We start from the raw sequence: 17,464 nt of genomic DNA, 5'->3' as shown, positions 1-17,464 counted from the left end.
TTATTGTGAAGTGGAAACGTCTAGGAGCAACGTGGCAGGCCACACAAGCTAACAGAACAGTACCGCCGAGTGTTGAAGCACAAACAATCAGCTGTCCAGTTGCAACACTAACTACCGAGCTCCAAACTGCCTCTGGAAGCAACATCAGCACAATAACTGTTTGTCGGGAGCTTCAGGAAATGGGTTTCCATAGCAGAGCAGCCGCACACAAGCCTAATACCACCATGCTCAATGCCAAACGTCGGCTGGAGTGGTATAAAGCTCGCCGCCATTGGACTCTGGAGCAGTGGAAACGTGTTCTCTGGAGTGATGAATCACGCTTCACCGTCTGGCAGTCCAACGGACGAATCTGGGTTTGGCGGATGCCAGGAGAACGCTACCTGCCCCAATGCATAGTGCCAACTGTAATGTTTGGTGGAGGAGGAATGATGGTCTGGGGCTGTTTTCACAGTTCGGGCCCCTTAGTTCCAGTGACTCTTAACGCTACAGCATACAATGACATTCTAGACAATTCTGTGCTTCCAACTTTGTGGCAACAGCTTGGGGAAGGCCCTTTCCTGTTTCAGCATGACAATGCCCCCGTGCACAAAGCGATGTCCATACAGAAATGGTTTGTCGAGATCGGTGTGGAAAAACTTGACTGGCCTGAACAGATTCCCATCAAACACCTTTGGGATGAATTGGAATGCCGACTGCGAGCCACGACTAATCGCCCAACATCAGTTGCCCGTCCTCACTAATGCTATTGTGGCTGAATGGAAGCAAGTCCCCACAGCAATGTTCCAACATCTAGTGGAAAGCCTTCCCAGAAGAGTGGAGGCTGTTATAGCAGCAAAGGGGGCGACCAACTCTATATTAAAGCCCATGATTTTTGAATGAGATGTTCGATGAGCAGGTGTCCACATACTTTTGGTGATTGTAGTGTATGTCTCATAAAATACTAGAGAGATCGCATTCCTTTTCTCTGCACAGTACGAGAGCCTAGGGCTCTGGTCAAAAAGAGGGCACTATATAAGGGAACATTGTGGGACTCAATCCTGGCATTGATGACAACTCTAATGGTGATTACAGTGAAAACAGGCAAGGACACGGCTGTAATATTGGTATACATCATACATTTATTAGTGAACTACTCTCAAAATCAGCCACAACTATTAAAAAAAAATATGATCGCACGACTCGGTAAAGCAGAACTAACAACTTTTCATTTTAAAAAAAGTACAAATCTGAAAAATGTCAATCAGTATACAGGTGTGTGTATATATAATACACTATAACTAGTTAAATGCTACAAACAATGATTCCAATGGAATGAAAAAATGATAGCATTCAGAATCTTTTCCCTATATATTTATATATATATATGAGCATTTTATTTTATTTTAAATCCAAACATGGCAAAAATGAGGTAACTGTAAAATGTGCAAGTACCAAAGCAAACATCTGTTGTTTCTAATGCCCCTGGCCTGTTGGGTGGGAGACCCCCTAGAAGCTGGAGGGAGCCGTAGAATCAGTAGACAGACCACTATTCCCACCACGGCAACACATCATTGGAAAAACAGTGAATCTACGACGCAAACAAAGAAATCAAATCCTAAATAAATTATTTTTAGCTGTTTTATTATTGGAACAGCATTTTATTAAAAAAAAAAGTTTTTTCCCCTTTTGCACCACACAAGCTGTGAGATTATTCATGAATTGGATTACAGAAAGACTACAAGATTCTATTTAAAATGTATTGTTTTTAAGTTACTTGACTTTACATGAGGTTTTCTGGTATTTGGGACAGAAGAAAAAAAATCACAATATGGTCATTAAAACCTGCCAAATAATGTTTAACCCCCCCAAACCATGGTGCTAATGTTTCAATAAGTGAATAAAAGGTATCCAGCACAGGAGGTTGGTGGCACCTTAAATTAGGGAGGACGGGCTTGTCGTAATGGCTGGAGCGTAAATCAGTGGAATGGTATCAAACACGTTACCATGTGTTTGATTCCATTCCATTGACTCTGTTCCAGACATAATTACGAGCTGTTCTCCCCTCAGCAGCCTCCAACTGGTATCTAGATGTCAAATCTACATTGAGAGTTAGGAGGTTAATTAGTTTGACTAACAAGTCTTCTTTAAAATGTAACTGACTATTTTAAGGCTATTAGCATAGCAACATGCTCTAAGAATCCATCAGATCAGATCCTCATGTCAAACAGCATCATACCTAAAGCAGATCTATTGGTTTTTCACTATGGCTTTGCAGTGAATGTTTATTATCTGAGGCAATAACAACATAGCATAACCAAACAACTTTAAAATCCAGGATTTCTCCCCAGTTCCAAGTCCAGGTAACTTTTTATTTTATTTTATAAAGCGTAATAAAATCTTGTAGTCATTCGGTTGGGGTACAAATGTGTGCAGTACAACGCATGGCAGTTATCAGCTGAGCAGTAACGGACCTCCCTCTGAAGAACGGACCCGAAGCCAACTAGAGCTAGCTAAAAAACCAGTTGGGACTTGGTAGGACATGCATGCATATTGTGCACCGTTAAATAGTCCACCGTCCCCCATGGCTAGATATCTTTCACTGGAAATACACAAAAATTGTTTTTATTTTATTTTTTTAAATCATGCAAACACCTTGTAGTTTTTAGGTAGGATAGTGTGCATCAATGGCACGTTTTAAAATGGGACCACAACCGTTATGTAAATATGCATGTCTGTACGTCGTGTGGTTGTTCAAGAACACAAACTAAATTTGTAATTATATGATGTAATATCCACTACACTCTGGCAACAAACAAAAAAACTATTTATTATTATTATTATTTTAATTGATTACATTAAAAATATGCAAGGCCTGAGGAAAACAACCAAGAAAATTCAAATCCACCACTAATCTTTTCATGGCATCTGTCAAATTAGAACAGACTGTTTTCCTTTTATTCTTATATACTGAGAGGCCCTGAGTGATTTTTTTGTTTTTTTGTTTCAAACTCACAATATATGCCAGTGGACAGATATGTACACAGATTAACTCTCAAAGCTGTGGGTTTTTACTTTAAACTCATCAAGATGGCTTTTTCTTCTTCTTTAAAGGTGGTAACACATGTCACAAAGAGACTCACATTCGCTATAGAAAACATGGCAAGGTCCTTTTACACAAGAAAGCAAAGTGTCCATCTGCCTCGCAGTGCTTATTGGGGCAGTTGGGAATAGAAAGGAGGCTCCCTACTCACACAACACTTACAAAAGACACCCGGACTAACTTTTTTTAAACACCCCAACAACATTCCGTTTTGGAAGTCAAAGATGAGTACAGAGACCCAAATGGCATGCTATTCCCTATATAGTGCACTAGCCACTACGGGCCCTGGTCAAAAGTAGTGCACTAGTTCCTATGGGCCCTGGTCAAAAGTAGTGCACTACTTAGGATACTATTTGGGACGCAGCCCTATAGATGTCTAACAGTGTATCACTCTACCAAACACCACTCCTCCCTCCCTCCCATCTTTGTCTCCAACCCCGCCCTGTCCTGATCATCACTGTAAAAAAGTACAGTCAGCTGGGACAGAGCGTCTGTCTTGTCAGGTCACTAGAGATGTTTACAACAGGGAGTTATAACATTCTTTTGTCTTCAAAAACAAGACGATTATCGAGAAGCTTTCACACCGAAGCTATGCAGCAGACAAACACTTCATCTTTTTACAACACCATTAGTTAGCACGGCCTAACAACAAGACCTGACCAAGTTAAGTTGCCTTTAGATTAGAACACATACCATTTAACCACACACTTCCATGTTAGTGCTCTGACCTTGTCCTTCAACAGGTTGTCTCTAAGATAGCTAAAACCAATAAATAACACTATTTAAAAATGATACTCTTAAAAACAAGTGGAAATGACAAAGGTTTTTTTTTTTTTTTTTTAAGATTAGTAAGTAAATAGGGTTTGTGCTTGTCAAGGTCTTGAAGGCAGATCTGAAATCTTGAAAGAGTATATATATATATATTATATTGAATATTTGGCTCACAAACAAATAAATGCCTGGTTCTTCCAAAAACAGGAAGAAAAAATGTCCACGTTAAAACCCATCACTCATTGCACATACTGCTTTATGCAGCAGTCAGTCAGCATGGGTGATACTGGGTTAGTGAAGCCCCCTCCCAGGGTCCCCCTCTCTGGGGTAGTGAAGCCCCCTCCCAGGGTCCCCCTCTCTGGGTGAGACAGAATTCCTTGTTTTTGTTTGCTTGTTGTTTTTCCCTTTAAAATGACGTTTGATTAAAATATTGCTAGTCTGAATCAACAGTCTATGCAACCCCCTCAGCGCTGCCTGAGATCCAGCCGGCACTCACACAGAGCCAAGGCTGGAGAGGAGGATGGATGTGGTTAATTTGCAGAAAGGGCAGATGACCTCACAGACAGGCAGTGCTTTGTCCCCTCCTCTCCTCTCTCTTGGGGGCCGATCTGAGGACCTTCACCAGAACAAAAAGGGAAACTCCACAGCATAATCTCCTCCTCCCTCCCTCCCTCTATCCAGTCAGTTGTGTATCACAGTATGTAACAACAGGGCGTGGAGGAGCGGATATATCCCCAACAGGTCGGTGGTGGACCCTCCTTCTCAGTGCCAGATGAGTACATAACCTCAGGCTAATTTTAACCACAGCAAGTCATATTTTCACAATAGCATTAGCAGATTGAAAAAGAACACAAACAAAAGGGAACGAACTATTGAAATCATCAATACATTATTGCAAAACATACATTATTAACAGGTCACTTTGCCCATCAGTCACCTACACAAACATGCATCTATGATGGTCAGTCAGCCAGACTTCTCCTCCAAGCCAGTGGAATGGTCTACAGTTTTGACCGTGTTGAAGTACTTCCATTATTGGTCCTGCTGATTGAACAATGTGTGACGCCTCTCTCCGCTCCACCCCCCCGTCATCACCATCTCCCATGCGGGCAGCTCCAACTCCCATCTGTCACAAAGAACTAACCAAAACCACAAGATAACAAAAAAAGGAAAAACCTTGTAAACGTAAAAAGCCCTACGACGATAACAACGTATGGTAGGTCACATCTTTGGAATCTGCAACACTGGGGCAGGCAGAGGAGCAGATCGAGGAGGTGGATCAATGGCTATCCCAGGCAGACAGACTGACTGGACAACTCTGGCTATGAGGCTATGGTAGGCAGTAGCTTTTCAGACGCAGCAGTAGAAGCACAGCAGAGGAACGACCGGGGGAAGGGGCTCCAAACATACAATCTTAGATTGCTTATTGTTGTTGAGGTGGGGCAGGAGAGGTGGTAGGGGGGCCCGCAGGACGCAGGCAGGGTAGGTGGTGGGGGACGCAGGCAGGGTAGGTGGCAGGAGCGGTGGCAGGAGGCCCCAGGAAGCAGGCCGCAGGAAGGGTAGGTGGCAGGAGGCCGCAGGAAGGAGTGGTGGCAGGAGGCCGCAGGAAGCAGGCAGGGTAGGTGGCAGGAGGCCGCAGGCAGGAGTGGTGGCAGGAGGCCGCAGGCAGGGTAGGTGGCAGGAGGCCCCAGGCAGGCTGAGGCAGAGGCAGGCGCTAAGACAGACAGGCTCCGTGGGTTTAGTTTTGTGCTGCTTTCCAATCAAAGATCTCAAAGCCTGGGTATCAGTCACTCCACCTCGCGGTGCACCTCTGACGCGTCCGCCCGACAGATTGGACAAGTGCGATTGGTCTGGAAGGAAGATAAAGGGGAAAAGAAAGGTGTTAGTACACTACTTTTGACCGGAGCCCTATGCCCTATATATATATATATATATATATATATATATATAGGGAATAGGGTGCCACCCTGGTTAAAAGTAGTGTACTATATAGGGAATAGAGTTCCATTTGAGACGTAACTGTAGAGTTAACGATGGATGGAATGGGGCTTACCTTTAACCATTTGTCGACACACTTAGCGTGGAACTCGTGGTTGCAGGGTAATACCCTCAGTAGCTGCCTACACTCAAAGTCACTAAAGCACACAACACACCTGGAAGAGGGAACAGAGCATCACACAGAGCATCATCAGGTTCTGAAATACTGCATGTTTAAAAGGACAAGACAGTTACTGTTACGATGGATGGATGGTAGGGCCGGGCGATTTAATCACCATATTTTTTATATTTTTGGTAGTATGGCAGTATTTTATATTTTTGAGTAGTTCATGACCCTAGCGTGGCAACATATATTATAAAGTGATTTCAAAAATGGGGCTTTGATTGTTTCATACTGTTCAATACAACTTGAGCATTTTCATAAATGTCTGCATTTCCTGCACTTTTGTTATCATTTTCACACTGTGCCACGCATGACAGCAAATCCTCTAGGCCTAGTGAACTGGTGAACTGTTGGAATCATGGAAATATGAAGTTTCTAATTCTATAGTTGTAATATAGTGGGCAGCACCTTGAATGTGTTGTTGTTTGACATGACAACAAATGATTAAACCAGAGAGGAATTATTAACAGGGTAGGAACAAAAAGTGTTGGTCAGTGTTTCCAGGGGACCCAAATTAGATGTTACATTACATGTTTTCTTACTTCATGTAGCTAGCTAACATTCATGCTTCACCTATTCCTCTCTTGATTTAGAAGATACTGTTGCACGAACAACATGCTTAACTAGGCCTACACCACCAGCACTACACAGGCTGTATTGGCTAGCTACGTTTGCTCTGACTAGCCAGGACAAACTCACTGGTATCAGGCTGTATTGGCTAGCTACGTTTGCTGACTAGCCAGGACAAACTCACTGGTATCAGGCTGTATTGGCTAGCTACGTTTGCTGACTAGCCAGGACAAACTCACTGGTATCAGGCTGTATTGGCTAGCTACGTTTGCTGACTAGCCAGGACAAACTCACTGGTATCAGGCTGTATTGGCTAGCTATGTTTGCTCTGACTAGCCAGGACAAACTCACAGGTATCAGGCTGTATTGGCTAGCTATGTTTGCTGACTAGCCAGGACAAACTCACTGGTATCAGGCTGTATTGGCTAGCTATGTTTGCTGACTAGCCAGGACAAACTCACTGGTATCAGGCTGTATTGGCTAGCTATGTTTGCTGACTAGCCAGGACAAACTCACTGGTATCAGGCTGTATTGGCTAGCTATGTTTGCTGACTAGCCAGGACAAACTCACTGGTATCAGGCTGTATTGGCTACCTATGTTTGCTCTGACTAGCCAGGACAAACTCACTGGTATCAGGCTGTATTGGCTAGCTATGTTTGCTCTGACTAGCCAGGACAAACTCATTTTCACTAATATCAAAATCAATAAATCATGCTGAAATAAGTCATGATATGTACAAATTAGTCCCTATACACACACAACTCAGCAAAAAAATAAATGTCCTCTCACTGTCAACTGCGTTTATTTTCAGCAAACTTGTGTAAATATTTGTATGAACATAACAAGATTCAACAACAGACATAAACTGAACAAGTTCCACAGACATGTGACTAACAGAAATGGAATAATGTGTCCCATATCAAAGGGGGGGTCAAAATCAAAAGTAACAGTCAGTATCTGGTGTGGCCACCAGCTGCATTAAGTACTGCAGTGCATCTCCTCCTCATGGACTTTGCCAGTTCTTGCTGTGAGATGTTACCCCACTCTACCACCAAGGCACCTGCAAGTTCTCTGACATTTCTGGGGGGAATGGCCCTAGCCCTCACCCTCCGATCCAACAGGTCCCAGACGTGCTCAATGGGAGATCCGGGCTCTTCGCTGGCCATGGCAGAACACTGACATTCCTGTCTTGCAGGAAATTACGCACAGAATGAGCAATGTGGCTGGTGGCATTGTCATGCTGGAGGGTCATGTCAGGATCAGCCTGCAGGAAGGGTACCACATGAGGGAGGAGGATGTCTTCACTGTAACGCACAGCGTTGAGATTGCCTGCAATGACAACAAGCTCAGTCCGATGATGCTGTGACACACCACCCCAGACCATGACGGACCCTCCACCTCCAAATCGATCCCGCTCCAGAGTACAGGCCTCAGTGTAACGCTCATTCTTTTGACAATCAATGCGAATCTGACCATCACCCCTGGTGAGATAAAACCGTGACTCTTCAGTGAAGACCACTTTTTGCCAGTCCTGTCTGGTCCAGCGACGGTGGGTTTGTGCCCATAGGCGACATTGTTGCCAGTGATGTCTGATGAGAACCTGCCTTACAACAGGCCTACAAGCCCTCGGTCCAGCTTCTCTCAGCCTATTGCGGACAGTCTGAGCACCGATGGAGGGATTGTGCGTTCCTGGTGTAACTCGGGCAGTTGTTGCCATCCTGTACCTGTTCACGCAGATGAGCAGGGACCCTGGGCATCTTTCTTTTGGTGTTTTTCTGAGTCAGTAGAAAGACCTCTTTAGTGTCCTAAGTTTTCATAACTGTGACTTTAATTGCCTACCGTCTGTAAACTGTTAATGTCTTAACGACCGTTCCACAGGTGCATGTTCATTAATTGTTTATGGTTCATTGAACAAGCATGGGAAACAGTGTTTAAACCCTTTTACAATGAAGATCTGTGAAGTTATTTTGGATTTTTACAAATTATCTTTGAAAAGACAGGGTCCTGAAAAGGGACGTTTATTGAAATTTTTTGCTGAGTTGTATTTTGCTAAATAAGTACCTTAAAAAAGGGTCACGTGTCAACATTTACCAAGTGGTCACCACAGACTGAAATTGAAAAGCTAGTTTGTTCTACTGTAATCAATAGATCACACAGATTAATCATTCACCTCAATAGTCTACGGAAATGCAGCGACATCCGCCATTTGCACTCTTCTAAAACACAAACCACAACGAACTTGTGTATAATACACCTGTCAATAGATGTACAGGGCATTCGGAAACTATTCAGACCTCTTGACGTTTTCCATATTTTGTTACGTTACAGCCTAAATCTAAAATGGATTAAATTGTCCCCTCCCACAAATTTACACACAATACATCATAATGACAAAGCAAAAACAGGTTACGACATTTAAACACATTTTATTTGTTTAAATGCCCCATGGTGGCGGTGGGGTTATGGTATGGGCAGGCATAAGCTACGGACAACGAACACAACTGCATTTTATCGATGGCGATTTGAATGCACAGAGATACCGTGACGAGATGCTGAGGCCTATTTTAGTGCCATTCATCCACCGCCATCACCTCATGTTTTAGCATAATAATGCACGGCCCCATGTCACAATTCCTGGTAGCTGAAAATGTCCCAGTTCTTCCATGACCTGCATACTCTCCAGATATGTCACCCATTGAGCATGTTTGGTATGCTCTGGATGGACATGTACGACAGTGTGTTCTAGCCAATATCCAGCAACTTCACACAGCCATTGAAGAGGACTGGAACAACATTCCACAATCAACAGCCTGACCAACTATATGCAAAAGAGAGGTGTCCCGCTGCATGAGGCAAATGGTGGTCACACCAGATACAGACTAGTTTTCTGATCCACACCCCTACTTTTTTTTTTAGGTATCTTTGACCAACAGATGCATATCTGTATTCCCAGTCATGTGAAACCAATAGATTAGGGCCTAATTTATTTATTTCAATTGACTGATTTCCTCATATGAACCGTAACTCAGTAAAATCTTTGAATTTGCGCATATATTTTTTGTTCAGTGTACATTTAGTAAGCTAGCTAGCCAGCCACATAGCGATTAGCGGCTAAAACTATTTATTTTAGCCACAACTTGCTAAGAAAATACAAATTAGCAGATATTAGTTTGTCGTACTATTGTAGTTATAGAACGCTTGTCGAAAGCAGCATCGTTGTCACTAGGGATGCACAATATATTGGCGAACATATCGGAATCGGCCGATATTAGCTAAAAATGCCAACATTGGCCGATGTCTAGCTTAACGCGCGAGAGGGGGCGGGGCTCGGCGCGAGAGGGGGCAGGGCTCGGCGCGAGAGGGAGAAAAAACAACTCAAGTAGCAAACGGAGTAAAAAGGGACATTACACCTGCCGGCGTTGTGTATCACATTTAACAAACCAAATATTGAAATAGCGTTAAAGAAATTAAAAGCCCAAACCGGTCTGTGCATCAATACCGGTATATAGTAAAATATTGTCTGAGACTGAAGTGATTGGTCCACACCTTCCTTACCGGTCATCTGCTCTTGGCTTTCCTCTTCTGTTTTTTACAGAGACTAAACAAATGATTTTTCTTCTGCCCAGCCCTACTTGGCCAGCCAGTCAGATGGATAGGTGGGTGGTATAACACAAGAAAAGGCAGTAGAAGATTGTCTTACAGCGTTTGTTCAGATTGATGGTTGTCGAGGTTGAACCTGTAGGATGGAAGCTGTTCAATGTCTGCCTTGGTGATTCCTCGTGGTTTAGCCTCTCCCAGTCTTTCAGCCAGGTTCAGTAATGCCTGAGAGGGGGTGTGAGAGACATACATATTTAATTAAGGCCAGTTGTTTTGGTTTATTTACATTTATATTGACCGGTATGGCCAGCATTATCCACTAGGTTTGCTGCAGGTAGAAAATTAAAGGAAATGGTCTTTCAAATCAAATCAAATTTATTTATATAGCCCTTCGTACATCAGCTGATATCCGAAAGTGCTGTACAGAAACCCAGCCTAAACCCAGCCTCTAATTGACACAAGTGGTCTCCAATCAATCAATCAATCAATCGTTGTGAGCGTTAGGTGGGGGTATCCACCTAAACTGCCCCCTATTTTACCTATATTTAACTTCCGAGTCCGCTGGAGAGGATCAGCTTGATCAAAGTGACGTGTAGAATCACTGATCTACAAATAATACTCCCTGCCAAATAATAGGCTTTTTGTCATTAACATTCGTAGAGCTACGCCTCCCCCCGGCTTCGGCAACGCTACGCCTCCCCCGGGCTTCGGCAACGCTACGCCTCCCCCGGGCTTCGGCAACGCTACGCCTCCCCCCGGCTTCGGCAACGCTACGCCTCCCCCCGGCTTCGGCAACGCTACGCCTCCCCCCGGCTTCGGCAACACCCCCCCCCACCCCCCCAAACACTTGCGCACAAATTTATATTGATTGGATTGTGTTCTAGCTAAAGACGATTTCCTAGGATTTTCTACCTGCAGAAATCCTAGTGGATCATTCTGGAAATACATGTAAACAAAAACATCCAAAACAACTGGCCCCAAATATAATACGCAGATACAAAACACAGAAACACACAGAGAGAATCACTAAGTGTATTGATGACCTCTCACCTCATAGTTCTCCATCTCCACATCATCTACATCCAGGTCCAGACTGATGGCTGGTCCCACTGCTGTAGGAGGCACAGGAAGCATCGACCTGCACAGAGACAGAACAGTCACATTAATCACCCAGATCAAATAAGAAAGTGGGGGGGGGGGGGGGGGGCAAGGTATTGGTGGTGGTGGTTATAAATATTCACTTTTTTTCTTTCTTCCTGAGTGTATGTTCAGTTACGTTAGCACTTCACTTTAAAAATGGGTGTACAATTCTAGGTCCTGAAAGACTTTGGGCTGAAAAGCACTGAAGTATGTATATCATTTAGTTCTGTATTAAATGTCATACTCACAGGAAGTATGGCAGGAAGCCTGGGTAGTAGGGAGGTGGCGGCGGTGGGGGGGGCAGGGGCTGCTGTAACCGGTACCTGTGACCACTGACACGTCGCGGCAGCATGTGGGGGTATGGCTGACCAGGAGACAGACAGAGACATATAGCTGTTAACATGGTGGTGGTGAACTATCCTATGGGAAGTGGCTGGTTATTTAAATGGTAATTTCGCCAGCTCTGTAGCTTGAGCTAGCTCTACAACCTGAAGCCTTACCACTGGGAAAGGTTAGCTAGCTCTATGCTACACTTTCTGTGTGAAGTGATGCTAAAGTCCTAGCATTGGGAAAGGTTAGCTAGCTCTATGCTATGCTTTCTGTGTGAAGTGATGCCAAAGTCCTAGCATTGGGAAAGGTTAGCTAGCTCTATGCTACGCTTTCTGTGTGAAATTATGCTAAAGTTTTACCATTGGGATGGGTTAGGTTGAGCTAGCTGAAGTCCTACCATTGGGATGGGTTAGGTTGAGCTAGCTGAAGTCCTACCACTGGGGAAAGGTTAGGTTGAGCTAGCTGAAGTTTTACCACTGGGATAGGTTAGGGATAGATAGCTCTATGGTTTTGCTAACTGTGCAATGGTGAAGACATGAGGTCTTACCACTGTGAAGGGTTAACACATTTATAGATGCTAACTACGCTCGTTTTGAATGTTAAAAACATTGCGTGCGGTACGGTTTTGGAAACATAAGGAACGTATCTTTTATATCAGCGAAAAATAATAAAAAAAAAAATTTTTAAAGGTTAAATTACTACACAACTTTATAGGGTTAGGGTTCCCACACAGCCATATCGAAGACAAGACGCGGCCACCTGTGCTAATTAGCCACCTAGCGTGCTCCCAACACCTGTGCTAATAAGCCACCTAGCGTGCTCCCAACACCTGTGCTAATTAGCCACCTAGCGTGCTCCCAACACCTGTGCTAATTAGCCACCTAGCGTGCTCCCAACACCTGTGCTAATTAGCCACCTAGCGTGCTCCCAACACCTGTGCTAATTAGCCACCTAGCGTGCTCCCAACACCTGTGCTAATTAGCCACCTAGCGTGCTCCCAACACCTGTGCTAATTAGCCACCTAGCGTGCTCCCAACACCTGTGCTAATTAGCCACCTAGCGTGCTCCCAACACCTGTGCTAATTAGCCACCTAGCGTGCTCCCAACACCTGTGCTAATTAGCCACCTAGCGTGCTCCCAACACCTGTGCTAATTAGCCACCTAGCGTGCTCCCAACACCTGTGCTAATCAGCCATCTAGCGTGCTCCCAACACCTGTGCTAATTAGCCACCTAGCGTGCTCCCAACACCTGTGCTAATCAGCCATCTAGCGTTCTCCCAACACCTGTGTGTAAGCTAACTGGAGAGGAAGAGTAGGTCTTCGACTGGAGGCACATGGATCTGTGCAAAACTGCTTAATTTGAACGATTATTTCTCACTGATGAAAGATAAGGGGTATACATCTATTGATGATGAGTGATCAGTGCTTTTTGAAGTCGGTTTTAGTTTCGGATTCGATTATTTAAAAAATGTAGTTACGGTTTTCGATTTTTAAAAAACAACATGAAATTATATTACAATGACTGAGCTTTTTAATGGAAATTCCAAAAATAGTGAACATTCTATTGCAAAAACATTGAAAATATCCCATTGTCTCGGTCAGGTCCATATTTCGGTAGACATCAACAGAAACCTGGAAATTACTATGAAATAATAACATATTTAAATTGTGTTTATTACTTGGATTATCTCGGCAATGAAGAAACGCTCACAAAAAAAAGGGGATTATAAACAAATTTGTGCACAAAATTTGAGATAAGCTTTTTGTGCGTATGGAACATTTCCGGGATGTTTAATTTCAGCTCATGAAAGACGGGACCAACAGTTTACATGTTGGGTTTATATTTTTTTGTTCAGTATAAAAATAAAAATAAATCACTCACGTCCCAAGGATCCCGGATAGCACTAACCTTACTGCTATGCACAGGTCAGAGGTCTACAACAGCACAATACATTGTAGGTGCTGAACGATTTTTGGTTGCATGTAACTTTTATTTGGAAGTACACATACCGGCCATAACGGGAGTGTTGGATTCGGGGTTAAACTTGGAACATCGTTATACTCAGAAGTATAGGAACATTAGTCACATAAGAGACATGAAGGGTGCCATAATGAAGTTTGGTAGGGGCTGAGTGCAGGGAAAACAATTGATGTGACAGTACTGATAAGGGGAGAAACCATTGAAGGTTCATATCACTTAGTTCCCTGCTTAGCAAGAATGATGCAATGTTTAGCGATAAGGAGGAGACTCCACCCAAAGTGGGGTATGAATACTACCACGGGGGAAGCCATGTTTTTGTTCTGAATAACAGCTGTATCGACCCGTCGGGAAGAATTAAACTTGGTTAAGCTTCTCTAATGTCCGTGAGTTATTTACTCTGAATAGAACATAACAGGAGAAATGACGATAGTTGCTGGTGAGTTTCAATCAGATACTGGTTCAGCTAGCTAGCTCTATATGATGTGAAGTCTTACCACTGGGAAGTGCAGATGTGAGGTAAAGCCTTACCACTGGGAAGGGCAGGTGTGAGGTAAAGCCTTACCACTGAGAAGTGCAGGTGTGAGGTAAAGCCTTACCACTGAGAAGTGCAGATGTGAGGTAAAGTCTTACCACTGAGAAGGGCAGGTGTGAGGTAAAGTCTTACCACTGGGAAGGGCAGGTGTGGGGTAAAGTCTTACCACTGAGAAGTGCAGGTGTAAGGTAAAGCCTTACCACTGAGAAGGGAATCTCCTGGTGCAGAGGCTCCTGAGGGAGGTACTGGAGGGGGACCGAGGGAGGCATCGCTGATGGGTGGTGGTGACTCGAGGCAGGGTAAGAGAACGTTCCTAATGGATGCTGGTCCCCCCTGAGGTCCACTTCATTCTCTACCCTCTGGAGAGGCTGGCCGAGGGGAGAGGGAATGAGTGTGAGTGAACTAAAACAGTCAGGTTTCATACATTCTAACTCATTCCTTTTAAATTCATGAGGATCAACTACTATACAGAAAGTACCACTGAAAGCAATAGAAGCATATGGTTCATACACTATATAAATCCTAAGCATTACATGGGCTTGCTCCTACCTATCTTTCCGATTTGGTCCTGCCGTACATACCTACACGTACGCTACGGTCACAAGTCGCAGGCCTCCTTACTGTCCCTAGAATTTCTTAGCAAACAGCTGGAGGCAGGGCTTTTTCCTATAGAGCTCAATTTTTATGGAATGGTCTGCCTACCAATGGTCTGCCTACCAAGTCACTACAAAGACACAGGTGTCCTCCTAACTCAGTTGCCAGAGAGGAAGGAAACCGCTCAGGAATTCACCATGAGGCCAATGGTGACAAAAAAATAAAAAATCATCCCCCAGTCAAATCCTGATCTATTTTTTTACACATCAACCCTTGAGTCCATCCTCACCCCCATTACTGTCAATGCAAGTGTTGGTCTCATGTTTCATGAGATGAAATAAAATAAAAAATCCCAGAAATGCTCTATACGCACAAAGCTTATTTCACTCACATTTTGTGCACAAATTTGTTTACAACCCTGTTCATGAGCTTTTCTCCTTTGCCAAGATAATCCATCCACCTGACAGGTGTGGTATATCAAGAAGCTGATTAAAATAGCATGATCATTACACAGGTGCACCTTGTGTTGGGGGACAATAAAAGGCCACTTAAATGTGCAGTTTTGTCACAACACAATGCCACAGATGTCTCAAGTTGAGGGAGCATGCAATTGGGCATGCTGACTGCAGGAATGTCCACCAGAGCAGTTGCCAGAGAATTTAATGTTAATTTCTCTACCATATGCAGCCTCCGACATCATTTTAGAGAAGTTGGCAGTACATCCAACCGGCCTCACAGCCGCAGACCACGTGTAACCACGCCAGCCCAGGACCTCCATATCCGGCTTCTTCACCTGCGGGATCGTCTGAGACGAGCTGATGAGACTGGGTTTGCAAAACTGAAGAATTTCTTCAAACTGTCAGAAACCGTCTCAGGGAAGCTCATCTGTGTGTTTGTCGTCCTCACCAGGGTCTTGACCTGACTGCAGTTCGACGTTGTAACCGACTTCGTTGGGCAAATGCTCACCTTCGATTGCCACTGGCACGCTGGAGAAGTGAGCGCTTCACGGATTAATCTCGGGTTTCAACTGCACCAGGCAGACTGTATGGCGTTGCGTGGGCGAGCGGTTTGCTGATGTCAACGTTGTGAACAGAGTGCCTTATGGTGGCGTGAGGTTATGGTATGGGCAGGTATAAGCTACGGACAACAAACACAACTGCATTTTATCGATGGCAATTTGAAATGCACAGAGATACCGTGACGAGATGCTAAGGCCCATTATCGAGCCATTCATCCACCGCCATCACCTCATGTTTTAGCATAATAATGCACGGCCCCATGTCACAATTCCTGGTAGCTGAAAATGTCCCAGTTCTTCCACGGCCTGAATACTCACCAGACGTGTCACCCATTGAGCATGTTTGGGATGCTCTGGATTGACGTGCACGACAGCGTGTTCCAGTTCCCGCCAATATCCAGCAACTTTGCATAGCAATTGAAGAGTGGGACAACATTCCACAGGTCACAATCAACAGCCTGATCAACTCTATGTGAAGGAGATGTGTCGCGCTGCATGAGGCAAATGGTGGTCACACCAGATACTGACTAGTTTTCTGATCCACACCCCTACCTTTCTTTTAAGGTATCTGTGACCAACAGATGCATATCTGCAGTGGCTGAGCTCTATGAACTATGGAAAAGCCAGAGAAAACGAGACACCTTGAAGAGACCGTGCTGCCTTCCTGCCCCCAGACTTTCTCTCCCTGCGAGGCCACCTCCCTCAGACTTCAAGCCATGAACTTTCTAACGACTGTCCATCATGCTGGTTTATCTAAATGGCATATATTGTTTTGTTACTTTAAAGCGCTTTGAGATTTTTTAAATGTAATGAATAGCGCTATAAAAGTGTAATAATTGATTATTACTTTTGACCAGAACCCCATAGGCCCTGGTCAAAAATAGTGCACTATATAGGGAATAGGGCCCTGGTCAAAAGTAGTGCACCATGTAGGGGGTACTCACCATGCGTGGGTGCTGCCTCTGGAGAGGGAGAAACTGGCTGAGACGAGTAAGGTGAGGAGGCTGGTGGTGGGGGGGCCCCGGAGGGTTGGGGTGCAATATAAAATGTTCGCTGGAGATCAGGGGTGGGAAAGCTTGGTAAGACACTGGCAAATGCTGCATTGTACAGGCTTGGATGAGCTAGAAAAAGAGAGGAGAAAAACCAGACAGAACACACTGTTAATAACTCAAATGTAATAATAAACGGTGGTTAACCATACAGAACTAGACTGGCAGGGCCGTCCTCAAGAAACCACTTCTACATAAAATCAAAGCAGTAAGAAAATAATCATCTATGGATTATAAGCAATCTACGAATCTTTTATTATATTTTTTTTGGACCTTCATTTAACTAGGCAAGTCAGTTGAGAACAAATTCTTATTTACAATGACGGCCTACCGAGGAACAGTGGGTTAACTGCCTTGTTCAGGGGCAGAACGACAGATGTTTACCTTGTCGGTTCTATGAGTATTTACCAGCCAAATATGGCCAATCCTTACTCTACACAAACACCTGGGCAGGAGTGAATATTTCCACAGCACAGATGCAATGTCGTCAAAAGTATTTAAAAAAGATTGTGCTGCTAAACAGCATAAGAAGCAGTGTTGGTAGGGGTGCTACATCGACAGTGAACACGACTGAAGTGGTATGGTGTGTTGTTGGTAACGGTATGGTGTGTTAACAGCGGGTACGGTGTGTTGTTGGTAAC

General features: G+C 44.2%; 1 protein-coding gene across 5 annotated transcripts in view; it reads right to left on the bottom strand.

The window, feature by feature from the left end:
* Positions 1 to 1,095: 1,095 nt before the first annotated feature.
* Positions 1,096 to 17,464, bottom strand: part of rnf44 (ring finger protein 44) — a 38,296-nt gene continuing 21,927 nt past the window's right edge. For all 5 annotated transcript variants that reach the window (XM_071411947.1, XM_071411949.1, XM_071411951.1 and 2 more), the window contains 7 exons: positions 16,719 to 16,895; positions 14,363 to 14,530; positions 11,568 to 11,683; positions 11,230 to 11,317; positions 10,283 to 10,404; positions 5,904 to 6,003; positions 1,096 to 5,700 (listed from right to left, as the gene is read on the bottom strand). In XM_071411947.1, coding sequence (XP_071268048.1) covers positions 5,638 to 5,700; positions 5,904 to 6,003; positions 10,283 to 10,404; positions 11,230 to 11,317; positions 11,568 to 11,683; positions 14,363 to 14,530; positions 16,719 to 16,895 — 834 coding nt within the window. In that variant the 3' untranslated portion in view covers positions 1,096 to 5,637. The remainder of the gene's footprint in view (positions 5,701 to 5,903; positions 6,004 to 10,282; positions 10,405 to 11,229; positions 11,318 to 11,567; positions 11,684 to 14,362; positions 14,531 to 16,718; positions 16,896 to 17,464) is intronic.

This window comes from Salvelinus alpinus, chromosome 7 (assembly GCF_045679555.1).
Source record: "Salvelinus alpinus chromosome 7, SLU_Salpinus.1, whole genome shotgun sequence".
Lineage (NCBI taxonomy): Eukaryota > Metazoa > Chordata > Actinopteri > Salmoniformes > Salmonidae > Salvelinus > Salvelinus alpinus.
The sequence above is the reverse complement of the archived record's forward strand: the minus strand, read 5'-3'. Positions and strand labels throughout refer to the sequence as shown.